Source organism: Pseudophryne corroboree, chromosome 12, assembly GCF_028390025.1.
Source record: "Pseudophryne corroboree isolate aPseCor3 chromosome 12, aPseCor3.hap2, whole genome shotgun sequence".
Taxonomy (NCBI): Eukaryota; Metazoa; Chordata; class Amphibia; order Anura; family Myobatrachidae; genus Pseudophryne; species Pseudophryne corroboree.
The window spans coordinates 17,438,407-17,456,297 of NC_086455.1; the positions used below are offsets into that span (position 1 = coordinate 17,438,407).

General features: G+C 47.8%; 1 protein-coding gene across 3 annotated transcripts in view; it reads right to left on the reverse strand.

The window, feature by feature from the left end:
- Positions 1-13,767: 13,767 nt before the first annotated feature.
- NTRK1 (neurotrophic receptor tyrosine kinase 1) overlaps positions 13,768-17,891 on the reverse strand; it is a 138,501-nt gene continuing 134,377 nt past the window's right edge. For all 3 annotated transcript variants that reach the window (XM_063947118.1, XM_063947117.1, XM_063947119.1), the window contains exon 17: positions 13,768-17,614. In XM_063947118.1, the coding sequence (XP_063803188.1) occupies positions 17,429-17,614 (186 nt within the window). In that variant the 3' untranslated portion in view covers positions 13,768-17,428. The remainder of the gene's footprint in view (positions 17,615-17,891) is intronic.

Below are 17,891 nucleotides of genomic sequence, written 5' to 3' on the forward strand. Positions count from 1 at the left end.
CCTCTTGTGTGCTCCATTCTGCCCTTCAGTCTGCTGGGTAGCCCCTCGGGCACCCTGTCCGCTGTTCCGGCCGCAGCTGCGGGGGCGTGCCCAGTCCATCCTGGGTGGACCAGCATGCCAGTCTGGGTTGTGGCTGCTCCACTGCTGGGAGTTTGGGTGCGGGGCACCCAATGGTCATTGTCCCATGCCACGGGGGGCCTTTTCTGCTCTCTTTTGCCTCCTGGTGATGCCGCAGGGGGCCAGCTTTCCACCACAGCTCCCAGGGACCACTGCCGCACTGTGACTACTGGAGTTGTAGGATGGGCATCGCTGGGCTGGGGGCCGCCGCTGGTACTCACCGGGGCAGGGGTTTCCACGCTGCCTTCACTGCCGGCCTTTCCAGGAGCTAGGTCTCCAGGTCGTGTGCTGAGGAGCACTCTTCCTCTTCCTGAGGTACTCGCTGGGGCTCCAGGCTTGAGGGCATCACCGGGAACTCTCTCACGGGCACGCCACAAAGGGCCACCGCAGAGGGGGGTAATGTAGCCATATGTGAATCAGGGACCATTGGCGTTTCTATAATGGGTGCAATGGGTGCTGTGCACATGGGCCCCTAGGTCCACGAGAAGCCCACACCGCACACATTGCACCCGTGTTTTTATTACTTACCTTTCCAGAGTCTCACTTCAGAGCTGCAGCGTGCTTCAAAAATCGCCACCAAAATGGCCGCCGTGAATGTGCAGTATTAAAGAGGTTTTCGCTTGATGGATGATTTTTTTTTTCTTCCCTAAAACATCAATAAATTTATTTTTAAACTATTAAATCCGTCAAATTCTCTCCAGGTGATTTTCAAATGAATATATTTCACATGTGATCAGACTGTAATGAAGTATATGAGTTCTGGCTGACCAGACTATAGGATTGTATTCCCTAGTACTTCCCAGTAACACAGCACCCGTGTTATTGATGGCTCTGCAGTTTATAGTAAATAGATCTATATGCTCTCAGCGGCACAAGAGTGATCAGTTTTTCCACATTACTGTTAGCACATATGTGGCTGTGCGGGGAGTGCCCTGATATATGGACTTAAGCAGTTTTATTTCTTTCATTGGAAACTGTTTTCTCTTAGCGAGCACGTCTGAGAGACCTACGTAAAGGTCCGCATAAGAATTTCCATCTTTGTACTACTGCTGGGGGTCAGCACTCCTGTGACTTACTAATAATTCATATGTCCAGGCGGGCCATCCCCGGTGCTTTACTAAGGGCTTAACGGCTCCTTTTATTAAAGGATGAAAAGCTCTATCTCCAGCAAAAACAGGTATTCTCACCGGGGCAGGGCCTCAGTGTCGGACTGGGGTATGAAGGGCCCACCGGGGGAATGCAGTGATAGGGGCCCATACTTAGGGGTGTGACCAGCCTACAAAGGGGGTGTGGCCAGCCTCCATAGAGGCTTGAAATGCACAATAGTCTTGTGCAGCGTAATGCAACATATCTACCATGTATAATACAAGTGCACAGTCTGGAACCTGATCCCTAGAGGAAGGAGTGGGCCCTCAGGCAGTGGGGCCCACCGGTGGTTTCCCCTTTACTTCTCTGGGCCAGTCCGACCCTGCAGGGCCTTAACCCAATACAGGGGCTGTAATTACAACCACCTCCTTTTTCTGGTAACATTTATTCATTAATTAATCATAATTTAAATGTATCCCCATTAAACAACAGAAAGTACTTGATAAAGGGAGTAATTCAGATCTGATCGTAGCTGTGCTAAATTTAACACATCTACGATCAGTACCTCTGACATATGGGCATGTGGGGGGACGCCAGGCACAGGACTAGTCCGCCACGCATGTTAGGCCCTGATTGACAGGCAGAGGCGTTCGCTGGGCGGGAGGGTGCTGGCTAGCGGCATCGGGCGCTTTGGGGGCGCGGTCCGGGCAGCACAGGTGTGGCAGAACTGGGCGGGGGGTGGTCCGCGGTGGCTGCATGACGTCACACGCAGCCGCTGCGACCCGGAGAGCGAGGGGTAGCTCCCTGCCAGCGCGCGGGAGCTGTGCTGGTAGGGAGCTACTCTTCAGGTACAAAAGCATCGCCGCCGTGCGATGTTTTTGTACCTGTGCGGGGGATCCGGTCTCTAGGTCGACAGATCTAGGTCGACCACTATTGGTCGACAGTAAGGAGGTCGACAGGGTCTCTAGGTCGACATGTTCTAGGTCGACAGGTCAAAAGGTCGACATGGGGTTTTCACGATTTTGTTTTCTTTTTTTGAACTTTTTCATACTTTACGATCCACGTGGACTACAATTGGGAATGGTAACCTGTTCCGAGCGCAGCGAGGCACCTTGCCCGAAGTTCACAAGCCATGCGAAGGGACACGGTGCACTAATTGGGGTTCCCGGTCACTCTACGAAGAAAACAACACAAACCCCCCCATAAAAAACTCATGTCGACCATTTGACCTGTCGACCTAGACCATGTCGACCTATAGACCCTGTCAACCTAGTTACTGTTGACCAATAGTGGTCGACCTAGACCTAGTTACTATCTGCCTCCCATACCGCACCCCCTGTGCGGGGGGGGGGGGGGGGCAGAGCCAGACATGCGGAGCGTACTAGCCCTGTGCTGAGCGTCCCCCCACGTGTCTGTGAAAGTGATCGTAGTTGTGCTAAATTTAGCACATCTACGATCAAGTCTGAATTACCCCCAGAGAACGCAATCGTCTCACGCTGATAATAAAAACTCATGTTTAACTTTGCAAATCTCTGAAGGTGGTGGCATGATACGATGGGTCAGGCTACTCACGCCTGGTGATGACATAGAATTAGCTGCTGCTGACAGGTAAGGGAGGTGGGAGGTGCAGACTCGGGCCTGGGTAATTTATTGCCCGTTTCCCTCCCGCTTGGCGGCAGTGGATGCTATTGCTAGTGAAATGCATCATTAAGGCCAAATAACATGGTCATCAGATTACGCATGCGCCACAAGAGGTAATTATAGACTTCTCATGCACTGTCCTATTCTTCCACATCTTTACGATGATACGAGGGTGGATCCAGGGTGAATGCTTCCTTCCATGTCTGGCCTGTTCACTCTCAACAAATGGGCGTCTCTCCAGTGAGAGGGTGATGCAGTGAGAAGAATATGCAACAGGTGTGAGTCTCATGGGAAGAGGTATCTGGGGAGTGGCCGGAAGCCGCGCGGCATGATTAGAAGCCCCTCATGGACAAGAGTCCTCGCTAGGACAGAGAGAGACGGTAACCTGGTATGTGTAGCACTACTGGTCACAGAATGCCCTGGTACGTAATGCTGTTCGCCATGTTTATGCTGCTGCGACTAAGTGATGCGCTGGAGGAGGTGCCCTGATATGTGATCTAATGTAACCGTTATGCTTTGTACTGGAGGAGGTGCGTTAAGAAGTTATTCCTGCTATATCCCTGCTTTGATGTTAAAATAAACTTTATTCTGTTTATGAGATGGCCTGGCGCCCAATTCTTTATGCACTGCACCGACACCTGTAGTCCACACCCACAATGCACCTGTAATTAAACACCTGATTATTCAGGGGACCCTCTGGTATTTGTGCCTCAACCCATGACAAGCTGGGGCAGAGTAAGTGTGATGCACTATACACAGTGACTGCAGTTTTTGCATACCTAGTACCAGTGGGGTTTTACATGAGCGGCCTCTGGGCGGTTTCTGTGAACAGAACAGTTCTGCCTCATGGGTGAGTAGCCAGACTTCCCTGCTCATCTGAGACCTGAACACATAGAAGGGATGCCCTTTGCAGAAGGACTGTTTTCCCGGCAAGAAATATGTCCATCATCATTAGTATTTGCACCCCTTAAGCCAGGGGCGGATTAACAGAGGAGGGGGCCCGTGTGCAGACTCCGTATGGGCCTCTCTATGGTGCAGTAGACTCATGTCCAGAGACCCCAGAAACATGACACCTGCCATGTTCTGGCGACTGATCACTGCTGGGCATGCATGGCGGCCATTTTCCTGACTATTTTTAGCCACAGCTGCAGCCCTGACTCAGGACTCCGGACAGGTAAGAAATGAAACATGGACGAAGTGCATACCTCCCAACATGACCCTCTCCAGGAGGGACAGAATGCTCTGCTCCTGGACTTCCCTCTTAATTTATAATTACCATCACCTGTGGTGAAACACCTTTCTTATCCATGAACCTGTTTAAAACAGGTGCCGGCAATCATAAATGAGGAGAAAAGTCCAGGAGCAGAGCATTGTGTCCTTCCTGGAGAGGGTCATGTTGGGAGGTATGGAAGTGTGGACTCACAAATACTGCACCAATTATATATACGCCAATGCCTTAATGATGACTTTTACGACTGTGGGAAGAGTGATACATACGCATGAAGACGGATGGGTACTCGGCTCACCACGAAGTAGCTGTGGGTGTCGGCATATGCTGGCACATTGCGTCTTACTCAGATCAGGCCCACACAAAAAGTGACATGTAATAAAGCGAATCCCTATATTCCCTCTTTTATTTCACTCATAGACCAGGCTACACTGAGCAAGATTAGAGAATAATGGGGCAGATGTATTAAGCCTGGAGAAGTGATAAAGAAGTGATAAGTGGAAGGTGATAACACACCAGCCAATCAGCTCCTAACTGTCATTTTTTTAAACTGTAATGATTGGCTGGTGCGTTATCACCTTCCACTTATCACTGCTTTATCACTTCTCCAGGCTTAATACATCTGCTTATAAAGTGGTAATAGGTTGGAATATAATGTGTCCGGCGCTACCCGCTCAGCAAAGGGATGCAAAGCAGGTAGGCGCCAGGCTGGGAGAGGCGCTCTGCCAGCTTGAAGCTTCTCTCTAGCCCCCTGCAGTGCCCATACATGTCCTAGCCGGAAAGGGGCGGGGCTACATGGCACCGAGGGGCGGAGCTGCATGGGAACATGCTGTAAGAGGAGGAAAGAAACTGGTGCAGATCCAGATTTCAGCCAGCCAAATGGTATGTTGAAAGACAGTGAGAAAGTTTGTGTGTGTGTATATACAATATGTGTGTGTATATATTTGTGTGTGTTTCTATCTATGTGTATGTGTATCTACAGCATGTGTGTGTATGTGTGTGTGTGTGTGTGTATGTATGTATGTGTATGTGTGTGTGTTTCTATCTATGTGTATCTACAGTATGTGTGTGTGTGTGTGTGTGTGTGTGTGTGTGTGTGTGTGTGTGTGTGTGTTTCTATCTATCTATGTGTATGTGTATCTACAGTATGTGTGTGTATGTATGTGTATGTGTGTGTGGGAGGGGGGCATCATTTGTAAAAAAAAATGGCACTTCTGGGGGCATTACATAGGCGTGCGCATGGGAGGTTTCTGTCCTCCCTGAGTTCGCCTAATAATGTCCAGCCCCCACCTCACGGTGCCGATCGATTCTCCCTGCGCCCAAGCCCGCACCTGTCCATTCTGAATTTGGTGTCGGCCGCCAGCCAATCAGAGTTTGTGCACCACCCGCAGTGGCTCTTGATTGGCTGCTGGACCGCTAGCTTTGATAGGCTGGTGGCTGGCGCCATGTTTCAAATGGCCACCGCCGCAGGAGGGCTTCTGTCAGTGAGGAGTGGGATTTAGGGGAGGCGCTCGCTGCACTGCGCTCTCCTCCCCTCACACAGCACAAGAAGCAGCAGCAAGCCAGCAACAGCAGCGGCGGTGAGCACTACTGGGGGGATTGTCTGTATCCGACACCTCTGGGTGGGGGGGATTATCTGTATCTGGCACCTCTGGGGGGGATTACCTGTATCTGGCAGCTCGGGGGAGAAGGGGGGTTATCTGTATCTGGCACCTCTGGGGTGGGGGATAACATGTATCTAGCACTGCTGGGGCCATACTGTGTGGCGTAATGTGAATTTCTGCTCATACAGTGTTGTGTAATGTGAATTTGGCTCATACAGTGTTGTGTAATGTGAATTTGGCTCATACTGTGTGGCGTGATGTAAATTTCTGCTTATACTGTGTGGCGTAATGTGAATAAGGGGCACTACTGTCAGTAGCTGGTGAGCATGGAGACATGTGTGACAAATGCTGGTGTCCTGCGGAGGAGGAGGGATCTGATGGCATAGAAAGAGCCAATGTGGCACTGATGGCATATGTGTATGCATTTCATCGGTCTTCAAGACAAACTAGCAGCCCAGGTTTTAAGCATATCCATGCTTAACTAGCACAGACAGTACAAATCAAAATAACTGAGGTACTGTACGGATTAAGTCACCTGTGTTAAACATGGATTTCCTTCAGACCTGGACTGTTTTAAAATGTACCTTGAGGACTGGGGGCCTGATTCAGACCTGATCACTGCTGTGTGCTTTCGCACAGCGGGCGATCAGGTAGTCACTGCGCATGTGTATGCACCGTAATGCGCACGCGCATTGGACAACAACAAAGGGCAGCACTGGTCAGCGACGGGATGGTGCGAAAATGTTATTTGCAGTCAAGGTGATTGACAGGAAGAGGCCGTTTGTTGGTGCTAACTGACCATTTATTGGGCGTATCAGGCGTTCCCAAGCGTTTTCAGGGAGGGTGTCTGACGTCAGCTCCGGCCCCGATCAGCCTGATGTGATCACACTGGAGGAGTTAGTCCTGGGCTGCACACACTGCACTGCGTACACATAGGATCGCACACTTACACAGGCAAATTTACACTGCCTCCCAGGTCACCCAGCAGGTGCACAGGTGTACTCATTACTCACTGACACATTTCCCAGGTCACCCAGCAGGTGCACAGGTGTACTCCTTACTCACTGACACATTTCCCAGGTCACCCAGCAGGTGCACAGGTGTACTCATTACTCACTGACACATTTCCCAGGTCACCCAACAGGTGCACAGGTGTACTCATTACTCGCTGACACATTTCCCAGGTCACACAGCAGGTGCACAGATGTATTAATTACTCACTGACACATTTCCCAGGTCACCCAGCAGCTGCACAGGTGTACTCATTACTCACTGACACATTTCCCAGGTCACCCAGCAGGTGCACAGGTGTACTCATTACTCGCTGACACATTTCCCAGGTCACACAGCAGGTGCACAGATGTATTAATTACTCACTGACACATTTCCCAGGCCACCCAGCAGCTGCACAGGTGTACTCATTACTCACTGACACATTTCCCAGGTCACCCAGCAGGTGCACAGATGTACTCATTACTCACTGACACATTTCCCAGGTCACACAGCAGGTGCACAGGTGTATTCATTACTCGGTGACACATTTCCCAGGTCACCCAGCAGCTGCACAGGTGTACTCATTACTCACTGACCCATTTCCCAGGTCACACAGCAGGTGCACAGGTTTACTCATTACTCACTGACACATTTCCCAGGTCACACAGCAGGTGCACAGGTGTATTCATTACTCGGTGACACATTTCCCAGGTCACACAGCAGGTGCACAGGTGTATTCATTACTCCGTGACACATTTCCCAGGTCACCCAGCAGGAGCACAGGTGTACTCATTACTCACTGACACATTTCCCAGGTCACACAGCAGGTGTACTCATTACTCACTGACACATTTCCCAGGTCACCCAGCAGCTGCACGGGTGTACTCATTACTCACTGACACATTTCCCAGGTCACCCAGCAGGTGCACAGGTGTACTCATTACTCACTGACACATTTCCCAGGTCCCACAGCAGGTGCACAGGTGTATTCATTACTCGGTGACACATTTCCCAGGTCACCCAGCAGGAGCACAGGTGTACTCATTACTCACTGACACATTTCCCAGGTCACCCAGCAGGTGCACAGGTGTACTCATTACTCACTGACACATTTCCCAGGTCACACAGCAGGTGCACAGGTGTATTCATTACTCCGTGACACATTTCCCAGGTCACCCAGCAGGAGCACAGGTGTACTCATTACTCACTGACACATTTCCCAGGTCACCCAGCAGGTACACAGGTGTACTCATTACTCACTGACACATTTCCCAGGTCACCCAGCAGCTGCACAGGTGTACTCATTACTCACTGACACATTTCCCAGGTCACACAGCAGGTGCACAGGTGTACTCATTACTCGCTGACACATTTCCCAGGTCACACAGCAGGTGCACAGATGTATTAATTACTCACTGACACATTTCCCAGGTCACCCAGCAGCTGCACAGGTGTACTCATTACTCACTGACACATTTCCCAGGTCACCCAGCAGGTGCACAGGTGTACTCATTACTCACTGAGACATTTCCCAGGTCACACAGCAGGTGCACAGGTGTATTCATTACTCGGTGACACATTTCCCAGGTCACCCAGCAGCTGCACAGGTGTACTCATTACTCACTGACACATTTCCCAGGTCACACAGCAGGTGCACAGGTTTACTCATTACTCACTGACACATTTCCCAGGTCACCCAGCAGGAGCACAGGTGTACTCATTACTCACTGACACATTTCCCAGGTCACCCAGCAGATGCACAAGTGTACTCATTACTCACTGACACATTTCCCAGGTCACACAGCAGGTGCACAGGTGTATTCATTACTCGGTGACACATTTCCCAGGTCACCCAGCAGCTGCACAGGTGTACTCATTACTCACTGACACATTTCCCAGGTCACACAGCAGGTGCACAGGTTTACTCATTACTCACTGACACATTTCCCAGGTCACACAGCAGGTGCACAGGTGTATTCATTACTCGGTGACACATTTCCCAGGTCACACAGCAGGTGCACAGGTGTATTCATTACTCCGTGACACATTTCCCAGGTCACCCAGCAGGAGCACAGGTGTACTCATTACTCACTGACACATTTCCCAGGTCACACAGCAGGTGCACAGGTGTACTCATTACTCACTGACACATTTCCCAGGTCACCCAGCAGCTGCACGGGTGTACTCATTACTCACTGACACATTTCCCAGGTCACCCAGCAGGTGCACAGGTGTACTCATTACTCACTGACACATTTCCCAGGTCACCCAGCAGGTGCACAGGTGTATTCATTACTCACTGACACATTTCCCAGGTCACACAGCAGGTGCACAGGTGTATTCATTACTCGGTGACACATTTCCCAGGTCACCCAGCAGGAGCACAGGTGTACTCATTACTCACTGACACATTTCCCAGGTCACCCAGCAGGTGCACAGGTGTACTCATTACTCACTGACACATTTCCCAGGTCACACAGCAGGTGCACAGGTGTATTCATTACTCCGTGACACATTTCCCAGGTCACCCAGCAGGAGCACAGGTGTACTCATTACTCACTGACACATTTCCCAGGTCACCCAGCAGGTACACAGGTGTACTCATTACTCACTGACACATTTCCCAGGTCACACAGCAGGTGCACAGGTGTATTCATTACTCGGTGACACATTTCCCAGGTCACCCAGCAGCTGCACAGGTGTACTCATTACTCACTGACACATTTCCCAGGTCACTCAGCAGGTGCACAGGTGTACTCATTACTCACTGACACATTTCCCAGGTCACACAGCAGGTGCACACACAGGTGTATTCATTACTCGGTGACACATTTCCCAGGTCACACAGCAGGTGCACAGGTGTATTCATTACTCGGTGACACATTTCCCATGTCACCCAGCAGGTGCACAGGTGCACTCATTACTCACTGACACATTTCCCAGGTCACACAGCAGGTGCACAGGTGTACTCATTACTCACTGACACATTTCCCAGGTCACACAGCAGGGACACAGGTGTACTCATTACTAGCTGACACATTTTAAAAGAGCAACAGGTGGATCTGATTATTTCACCTGTAATTCTTTGAGGAGACCTGGTAACATGAACTATTTGGGGCCCTGAGGCCCAAGGTTGAAAACCTATGGAATAGAAGATAAAGAAATGCCTCCTGTCCAAACAGCATTTTACAGATGACACCTCTCAGCAAAGGCACAGGACTGAAAGCTCAGATATAAGTAAAGTATAAATTCATAATTTCAGGCAAATTTTACAGGTTATTCAACATATAATAATGTTCAATAGAATGTTTAGTTGCTCGATAAATAGGGCTGCCATAATATCCCTGTAATCCGGGACACCTATGACTTACACAGGTTCCGTGGCTGATTAAACCAGGTGAAATGCAGGCTTGAATTTAGCCAGCCGCAGAACCTGTGTAAATCATAGGTGTCCCGGATAAAATGGATATTATGGTACGCCTATCATTAATATATAAGAATTGGACAGTAAAATGTGACCGGACCCTAGCCACACTGTCCCGAGGATAGAGGGCTGAGCAATCTGTACAGTATAATGACGCCCTGTCAGTGTGTCTTCTCCTGGTAATATTTATCTTCCCGTCTCCACTAAACCTTAGTGACAGGCGAAAGTGTGCGTGTGTGGAGAAATCCTGCCAAGCCCATCTGCTCCCCTCACTGCTGGATAGGAGAAAACTGTCCCCCGGGGTCACTGTGTCTGACAGGTAGAAACAACAGACTCATTCCACTAATGCACTGCCAGGAGATGGGCTGTCTATCTCTGCCAGCCTGACAGGATATCACAGCGGCAGAGGGCACCTTGCACCGCCAAGAGCCTGCCTCTCACCCACAGCAGAGATGCTCTACACTGAAGGCATAACGTCATCAATTAGTAGTATAAGGCCCTTCTGATCCTGCTCAAGGCAATGCCCAACGATGGTTCCTTTCAGCGTCTTCTCGTAGCCGCTATTCTAAAAGCCGTCGGCGCTCGTAGCTCGATAGATCATCCAAGATTACTAAAGGAAGTTGATAGCTGATGGTCAGCGAAGCCCTCAGACTAAATACACAAATACATATTACATTTAATGTGCCCATAGACAGGGTGACCCAGATCTGTGACAGTAGCAAGCAGGGCAGAAGAGAGCCTGGATGGGCCCAGGTACTTTTCATGGGGTGTGGCCTGATCACAGGAGGCGTGGCCAGGCACACTTAGAAAAAGAGGGGACCTGGTGCCAGTCCGGGTAAATAGTACCCTTCCCCCACCCCCTCTCGGCGCCACTGGTAGCAAGTACTTGTGTAGCCCAAACACGTACATCTATGGGTAGTGGCTTAAATCGCTCATTAAGCAATATGTAGCCGCTGGTATTTTGGACCCATCTTACGCCGGGTTGCGAGCACGCTGACTGCATAAAAATGTAAACTGCATGCGTACATACAGGGCCGGTTCTAGACCTTGTGGCGCCCAGGGCGAACGTTTCCTATGGCGTCCCCCCTCCCCACGGTAACATAGAGTTGGTACACGCCTAAGGCGTGCGGCCAAAAATAGGGGCGTGGCTTCTTCATAGGGAAGGGGCATGGCCACAGTTATCCCCCCTGTACTTGTGCCCCCCAGTAGCTGTGCCCCCAGTACATTTGCCCCGAGTAGCTGTGCCCCCTGTAGTAGTGCCCCCAGTAGCTGTGCCCCCAGTTGATTTGCCCCAGTAGATTTCCACCTGTAGCTGTGCCCCCAGTAGCAGTGTCCCCTGTAGTAGTGCCCCCAGTAGCTGTCCCCTAGTAGCAGTGTCCTCTGTAGTAGTGCCCCCTGTAGCTGTGCCCCCAGTAGCAGTGTCCCCTGTAGTAGTGCCCCCAGTAGCTGTCCCCTAGTAGCAGTGTCCTCTGTAGTAGTGCCCCCTGTAGTTATGCCCCCTGTAGTAGCGCCGCTTGCAAACAAGAAAAACAAACAAAAAAAACAATACTTACCACTGCTTCCGGACTGCTGCCGCTGCTGTCTCTGGCCGGCTCCTCTCTATGGGAGAGACGTCATGAAGCCTCTGCTATGGCAGCGCCGCACTGACACTAGGGGTCAATTATGACCTCTAGCATCAGTCAGCAAAGCCGGCTGCAGTGGAGGCCCACACAGCCCACGGCGCCTGCTGCAGCCAGGGAGAGGGGGTCAGGAGTAGCGGCTCTTGCCACGGCGGCGCCCTCGGGGTAGCGGCGCCCCGGGCAAAAAGCCTGCTTGCCCGTGGCAAGAGCCGCTACTGCGTACATATAGCCAAATAAACAAGTTGTGTGGCCGGGTGGTGGCTGCACACACTCAGATGTGGTCTTTAACAATCATGGTCAGATGTTAACAGGGATCGGAAATCACTTTTCGGCCATGCCCAATGGGATACTGTATGGGGACAACCAGGTCTAGAAGAACTTCACTGGATGCCACAATTGCAGCATGGGTATGAATAGTATCTACACTTAATGAGTTCAATAAATAGGAATGTTGTTTTAGTTTAGGCGCCACGCTGGTTCTCTGCTGTGTGATGAGTAAGTAAATGGTTCAGGTGTGGCTCATTAGGTCGGCCAGTATTAGGTGGACAGTCACTAGGTCGACCGGAACATCGAAGAGTTTTTCCATCTGCCTCAGGCAAGGTCGTCCACAATTCGGCATACGCAAGAGGCTGGAAGTGGTCATCGCTGAAGTCAGAGATCCACCCGAAAAACACACCCACATAAGTGCTGCACATGCACAGCCATTCAATAATCGTCCGTATTGCGTTTTCTCAATTTTGCGATCCATACTGAATAGGGGGCTTGGTTTGCAGAAATGCACTGAGTGGATTGGTTAATTGGTTCTGTAGATAGGGGCAGGGCCAGTGTCTCAGATCCTTCTGAACTTACTTATAACTGTGTAAGCAAATCTTTAGTTGCTACATTAGTCAATGTCAACTGTGATTGCTGGAATGCTCTTATATACAGTTACCCCGTATAAAGCCTCTGCATTTGGGATAACAGGTAATGTAAAAGTATTCAAAGCCCAGTGACTCTTCATGATGCAGCAGGGATAAATATGCATTAATTAACAGTTTTAGTGGCCCCTGCTCCTTCTTATTGCTCAATATCCAATCATAATAATGACTAATTCTAGTACTATGCTCTCATTGGCCACAGGTTTATCTAACCCTTTGAATGCTTAAATACTCTGGCTACTTGTCAGTCTAGCCCTGTGATTGGTCTAATGATTTGCCCTAGACTTTTCAATGTTCTTAATGGCTGCTGGTCTAGGCCTGGCAACTAGGGTGGCCAATCCCGGGATCGGGGGGGATCATGGGATTTAGGCCAAAAATCGGACAGGATTCAATCCCGGGGATTGCGGGATCAGATAGCCCCCTGTGTTTTTAAAGCTGGGCAGTGTTGAGCACCCTCAGGACGCTCAGACGCTGCCCAGCTCCCTCCTCCGGGCTCCCCCTATGCAGCGTGACGTGAAGTCACAGGTCACGCTGTGCAGTCAGCCGTCACCTGCCGCCGACGAGCCCGAAGGATGTGTCCCACCCTTTCATCCTTGTAGTATGGTGAATTATGTGTGTGGGGCGGGAGGGGAGGGGCGGAAACACAGGAAAAAAGCCAATCCGACCATTGTTCATGTCGATACCCGTGATTGAAAAATGGCATGGGATTGGCCACAATACTGGCTACAGATTATGCTAGTCCTGGGAATGTTCTAATGCTATGATTAGCTGCAATCTGATCTAGACCTGTGGAAGTTCTGAATGTCCTTGCCTAGAGGGAAGGCTATCTACTGTATGAATATGATAGCTGCAGTGGCTATTGGTTGGTTTAGTGTTAGACCTGTAAAAGTTTGAATGCCCTGATTGGTTACAAGTAGTCTACCCCTTTGAATGTTGTAATTCTCTAAAGGACTACGGGTTGGTCTAGCTTTGGGAACATTTCAGTAGTCTGACTGCCTACAGATTCACCTTGATCATGAATATTCTAATACTCCTGCACATATTGGTCTTGTCCGGCGAGTGTTCATCATTGACTGTAAAGTTAGGAATCCTGGACACTATTATTATGGTTTATTTTGATTGACCGCCAGTGGTTTTTAATTGCTTTATAAAATAAGATAAATACTGGAGAAACTGCAAATACATCAATGCAAAGATAAGTGCTATAGACGTTACCAGATTTTTTTTTCCAAAGGATCCCTGCTCAAAAAGCTTACAGTCTAATTTAAATAATATTAATACTGTGATCATTCTACAAACAATGAAGACAAAGATGGAACTACTCGGAGGATCATGTCGGATCTAGGTCTAATGTTCACTCTGATTAAATATAATTTCATATAAGGGCATGTACAGAACATGTATAAACACAGCAAGAGGAACGGTGGGGATGCCAGATCGTCTCTGTTGAAAGTACCTCTTACAATGTGGATTACTTTGGCACAGAATATGTGTATACTCTTATTCTAAATTCATGCCCGTTTTCTACATATACAACAGCCTTGAATCTATCCTGATTTCTTGAAATGCTTTAGCCTATTGAAACGCGTTAGCATGTTGAAATGCATTAGTCTGTTGAAACGCGTTAGTCTGTTGAAATGCATTAGTCTATTGAAACGCGTTAGCATGTTGAAATGCATTAGTCTATGAAACGCGTTAGCCTGTTGAAATGCATTAGTCTATTGAAACTCGTTAGTCTGTTGAAATGCGTTATCTATTAAAATATAATAATGTCACTCTGTATAGTTTTGAACACAAATGTAATTTATATATAAAGTATATTCTCATAATATGAAGCAGTTTATGAATGACATGCTTGGGATACAGAAAACAGGGATGATATATTTTAAATATGCAACACATATCAAGAGCTGTGAAACCATTCTTTAAAAGGGTTAATGATAAATATAATGTATATGTTCAGTTGACCTTTAGACCTTTCTGTACTTAAATATTCTGTTTGCTTCTATGATTTGGCAGTGATTTATTGAAGGAAAGTTTAGAAAAGAGATATACAGTATGAAGTTATTAAACAAGTTCACCACCTTTGGAGAAACGCTTGGAAATTTAAACTTTCCCCAACAGGGAGGTCCTCCTGAGAATCTCTGCTGTTACCAGAAGCTGAGAGCCACCTCCATTACCGGCAACCTTATAGCGCTCTATTGTTTTTCTATGGAGAGTCTGCATTGTTTGGTTAGCGAGCACAGTTTAGAACTGGGACAGAGGGGTGCAACTGCACAGGTAACAGGGATTACTATTGGGGGGAACGTATTGGACATACATACGACCAGTCATGAAACAATATGTCCCATAATGATGAACAAAAGATGTGTATTCCGTATGTAAATGCATTGCATAATAAGTATGCCCATTTGTTTACCCTGCTACCTCCTATACTTATGCACTTTCTCATGCTTTCAGTACAAAAAAATAAGACTATTCTCATCATTATGCATTTTGTACACAAGAACTGGCAATCAGATGGGTCGACCTGACCCATAGCAGCCACGGTTAAAGGGGCTTTCCCCAGCACTAAATTCCACTTGCTCTATTTAGCAGGGTCCAAGAACAACATACAGCCAGGACCTTCGCCAATCACCTTCTGTTCTCTCCATAGCGCCAGAGACCTAAAACACAACACCATAGAACTGCATCTTCTCTCTCCTGATATGAAGAGGTACATGCAGTGCTGAGGTGGGAGGTTCCAACTAGTTGTCAGTACTGATGGTTTGGGTTCCAGGGAAAAGATTTAGTGCTGGTGTTTATTAAAATGGAAAGCCTCTTTACAATTAGGATTGTGGGGTGGGGGTCATACTGGAATTCCCAGGAACAGTAATCTTAAATTAGCAGTGTGGTAGCTGAATATTCTGATTTGTTTCTTTTGATGACCAATATCCATTGGCATGCCACATCTCCATTGTGTAAGATCTCGAACTTCGGTTCTGACTTTATGGGGAAGAAGTGAAAAACCTTCTCAAGAGGACAAGTAAAGGTGTTGCCCCCAGAAACTAACCAGCTTCTGGCTATCATTTTATAGGATGTACTTCAGAAATGATAACCAGAATCTGATTGGCTGTTCTGGGAAACTTCTCAACTTGACCTGTTTAGAATATTTGTGATATCTCCTCTTATGTGTAATATAAACACCCACTGGAAACTACAATTTCTTGGTGATTATCATGGTTCTACTGCTCACTATATCCCATACCTTCATTAAATATAAATGCCCTTGATAAATTGAGTTTATATAGGATGCAGTTGGCCATTTGAAGACCTTCTTTGAAGAGCACAGCTAGACAGCACTTTGCTAAAGTACCTAGAGTTTCACTTGTGAGGTGTAAATACTGTGCATTCATTATACTTTATACATTATCCAGTGTAACATGTAGTTCTATATTATACTGATAAACAATGGATTCATGAACTTGCAATCTTTGGCTGAGAGCTAACAGAGTAATACATCTGTGGACTGGTTCATTGTACCGGCACATAAGACACAAGCAATATACAAGTCAACTTCAAAAGACACAGGCGACATATAACACCCTCAGTTCAGAGACATTGGTTGATCCACACTGCTTTATAGGCGATCAGGCGTTTTTGTTCAATAACATGCTTTGCGAAACGCTGTAGGCTTGGGAGACAGCCTTCAACTCATTGGCTTAGAAATTCCAATTTTTGCTTGTTGTCCTCTAAGTTTTAGATAAGTACTGTATATGCCTTGCAGACGATGGTTTAGCAATATATCACCTTATTAATGCAGGGGTGTGGCTATATCCTTAGAGTGTGTATTTCAGACAGACAAATGAATATCACAGTCATTAGATTGAAAAGTCCTACAGTTTTTCGAGTGAAACCATTCATTTTCCAAGACTCCTCATTCCATTATCAATGAGATAGGTGGTGGTATGACGATGGCTGTACCGGTAAGCACGTTATGTGTCTTTGCATTTGTGTGATCGGGTTACAAGTCTATGTTAGCAGCATTTGCTTTCGGGTGACAGTGTTCTGTCTCCGTCTTTGCAACCAGCTGTGTATTCTGGAACAGGTTCTGGACCTTGCCAGGTCCTCATTCAGTCTTAAAGGTGTAGATCTAACTGGAAAATTAGGACATGATCATCTGCCTCTCCTAGGATCTTTCTTAACTGTGAAGATTCTCAAATCCCGTGGTGTGAATATTCAGAAAAGGTAACAGAGACATTCTGTCCAAGAGAGTCTTTGGATTACTCATCAGTAGAAGGACATCCTTCAATGGACATCAATAGGAGGACATCCTTCATTTACATCAGTAGGAGAACATCCTTTATGGACATCGGTAGGAGGACATCCTTCATGGACATCAGTAGGGGGACATAGTTCATAGACATCAGTAGAATGACATCCTTCATGGACACTGAAAGAAGGTCCTCCTTCATGGATATCAGTAGGAGGACATCCTTCATGGACATTGGTAGAAGAACATCCTTTGTTTACATTGATAAATGGTCATCCTTCGTGGACATCGGTAGAAAGACATCCTTCATGGACACTGGTAGAAGGTCATCCTTCATAGGCAGTGGCAGAAGGACATCCTTCATGGACATTAGTAGAAGGAAATAGTTCATAGACATCAGTAAGAGGACACAGTTCATGGTCTGTAAATACTAGCAAAGCTGCTTTGGGAATATAGCTGATGGATTGCTTGCAGTGGGTGTTCAAGCTTTTACCTCGACCGGTTTGGTCCTTTTTTTTTTATAAGATATCCTTACTCCCTCATCACTCTACTGTAAGATGTCTAAGTATACTGGTGGGGCCTTGACAAGGGCTTGAAGTTTGCCGTGTATCTCTTTAATGTTCAGCCTCTGCTGGGGCTCTCTTTGCCAACAGCCTTGCATAATACTATATACCTCAGTAGGGCAGGTCCTAGGTCTTTCCAGTTCTCGTCCTTGGGTGATGCATTCAATTGCCTAGAAAATAAATGTACAATAAGTTAAAATACATTGGGGGGTAATTCCAAGTTGATCGCAGCAGGATTTTTGTTAGCAGTTGGGCAAAACCATGGAGGTCATTCCGAGTCGTTCGCTCGGAAAATTTCTTCGCATCGCAGCGTTTTTCCGCTTAGTGCGCATGCGCAATGTCCGCACTGCGACTGCGCCAAGTAAATTTGCTATGAAGTTTGGATTTTTACTCACCGCTTTTTCTTCGCTCAGGCGATCGTAGTGTGATTGACAGGAAATGGGTGTT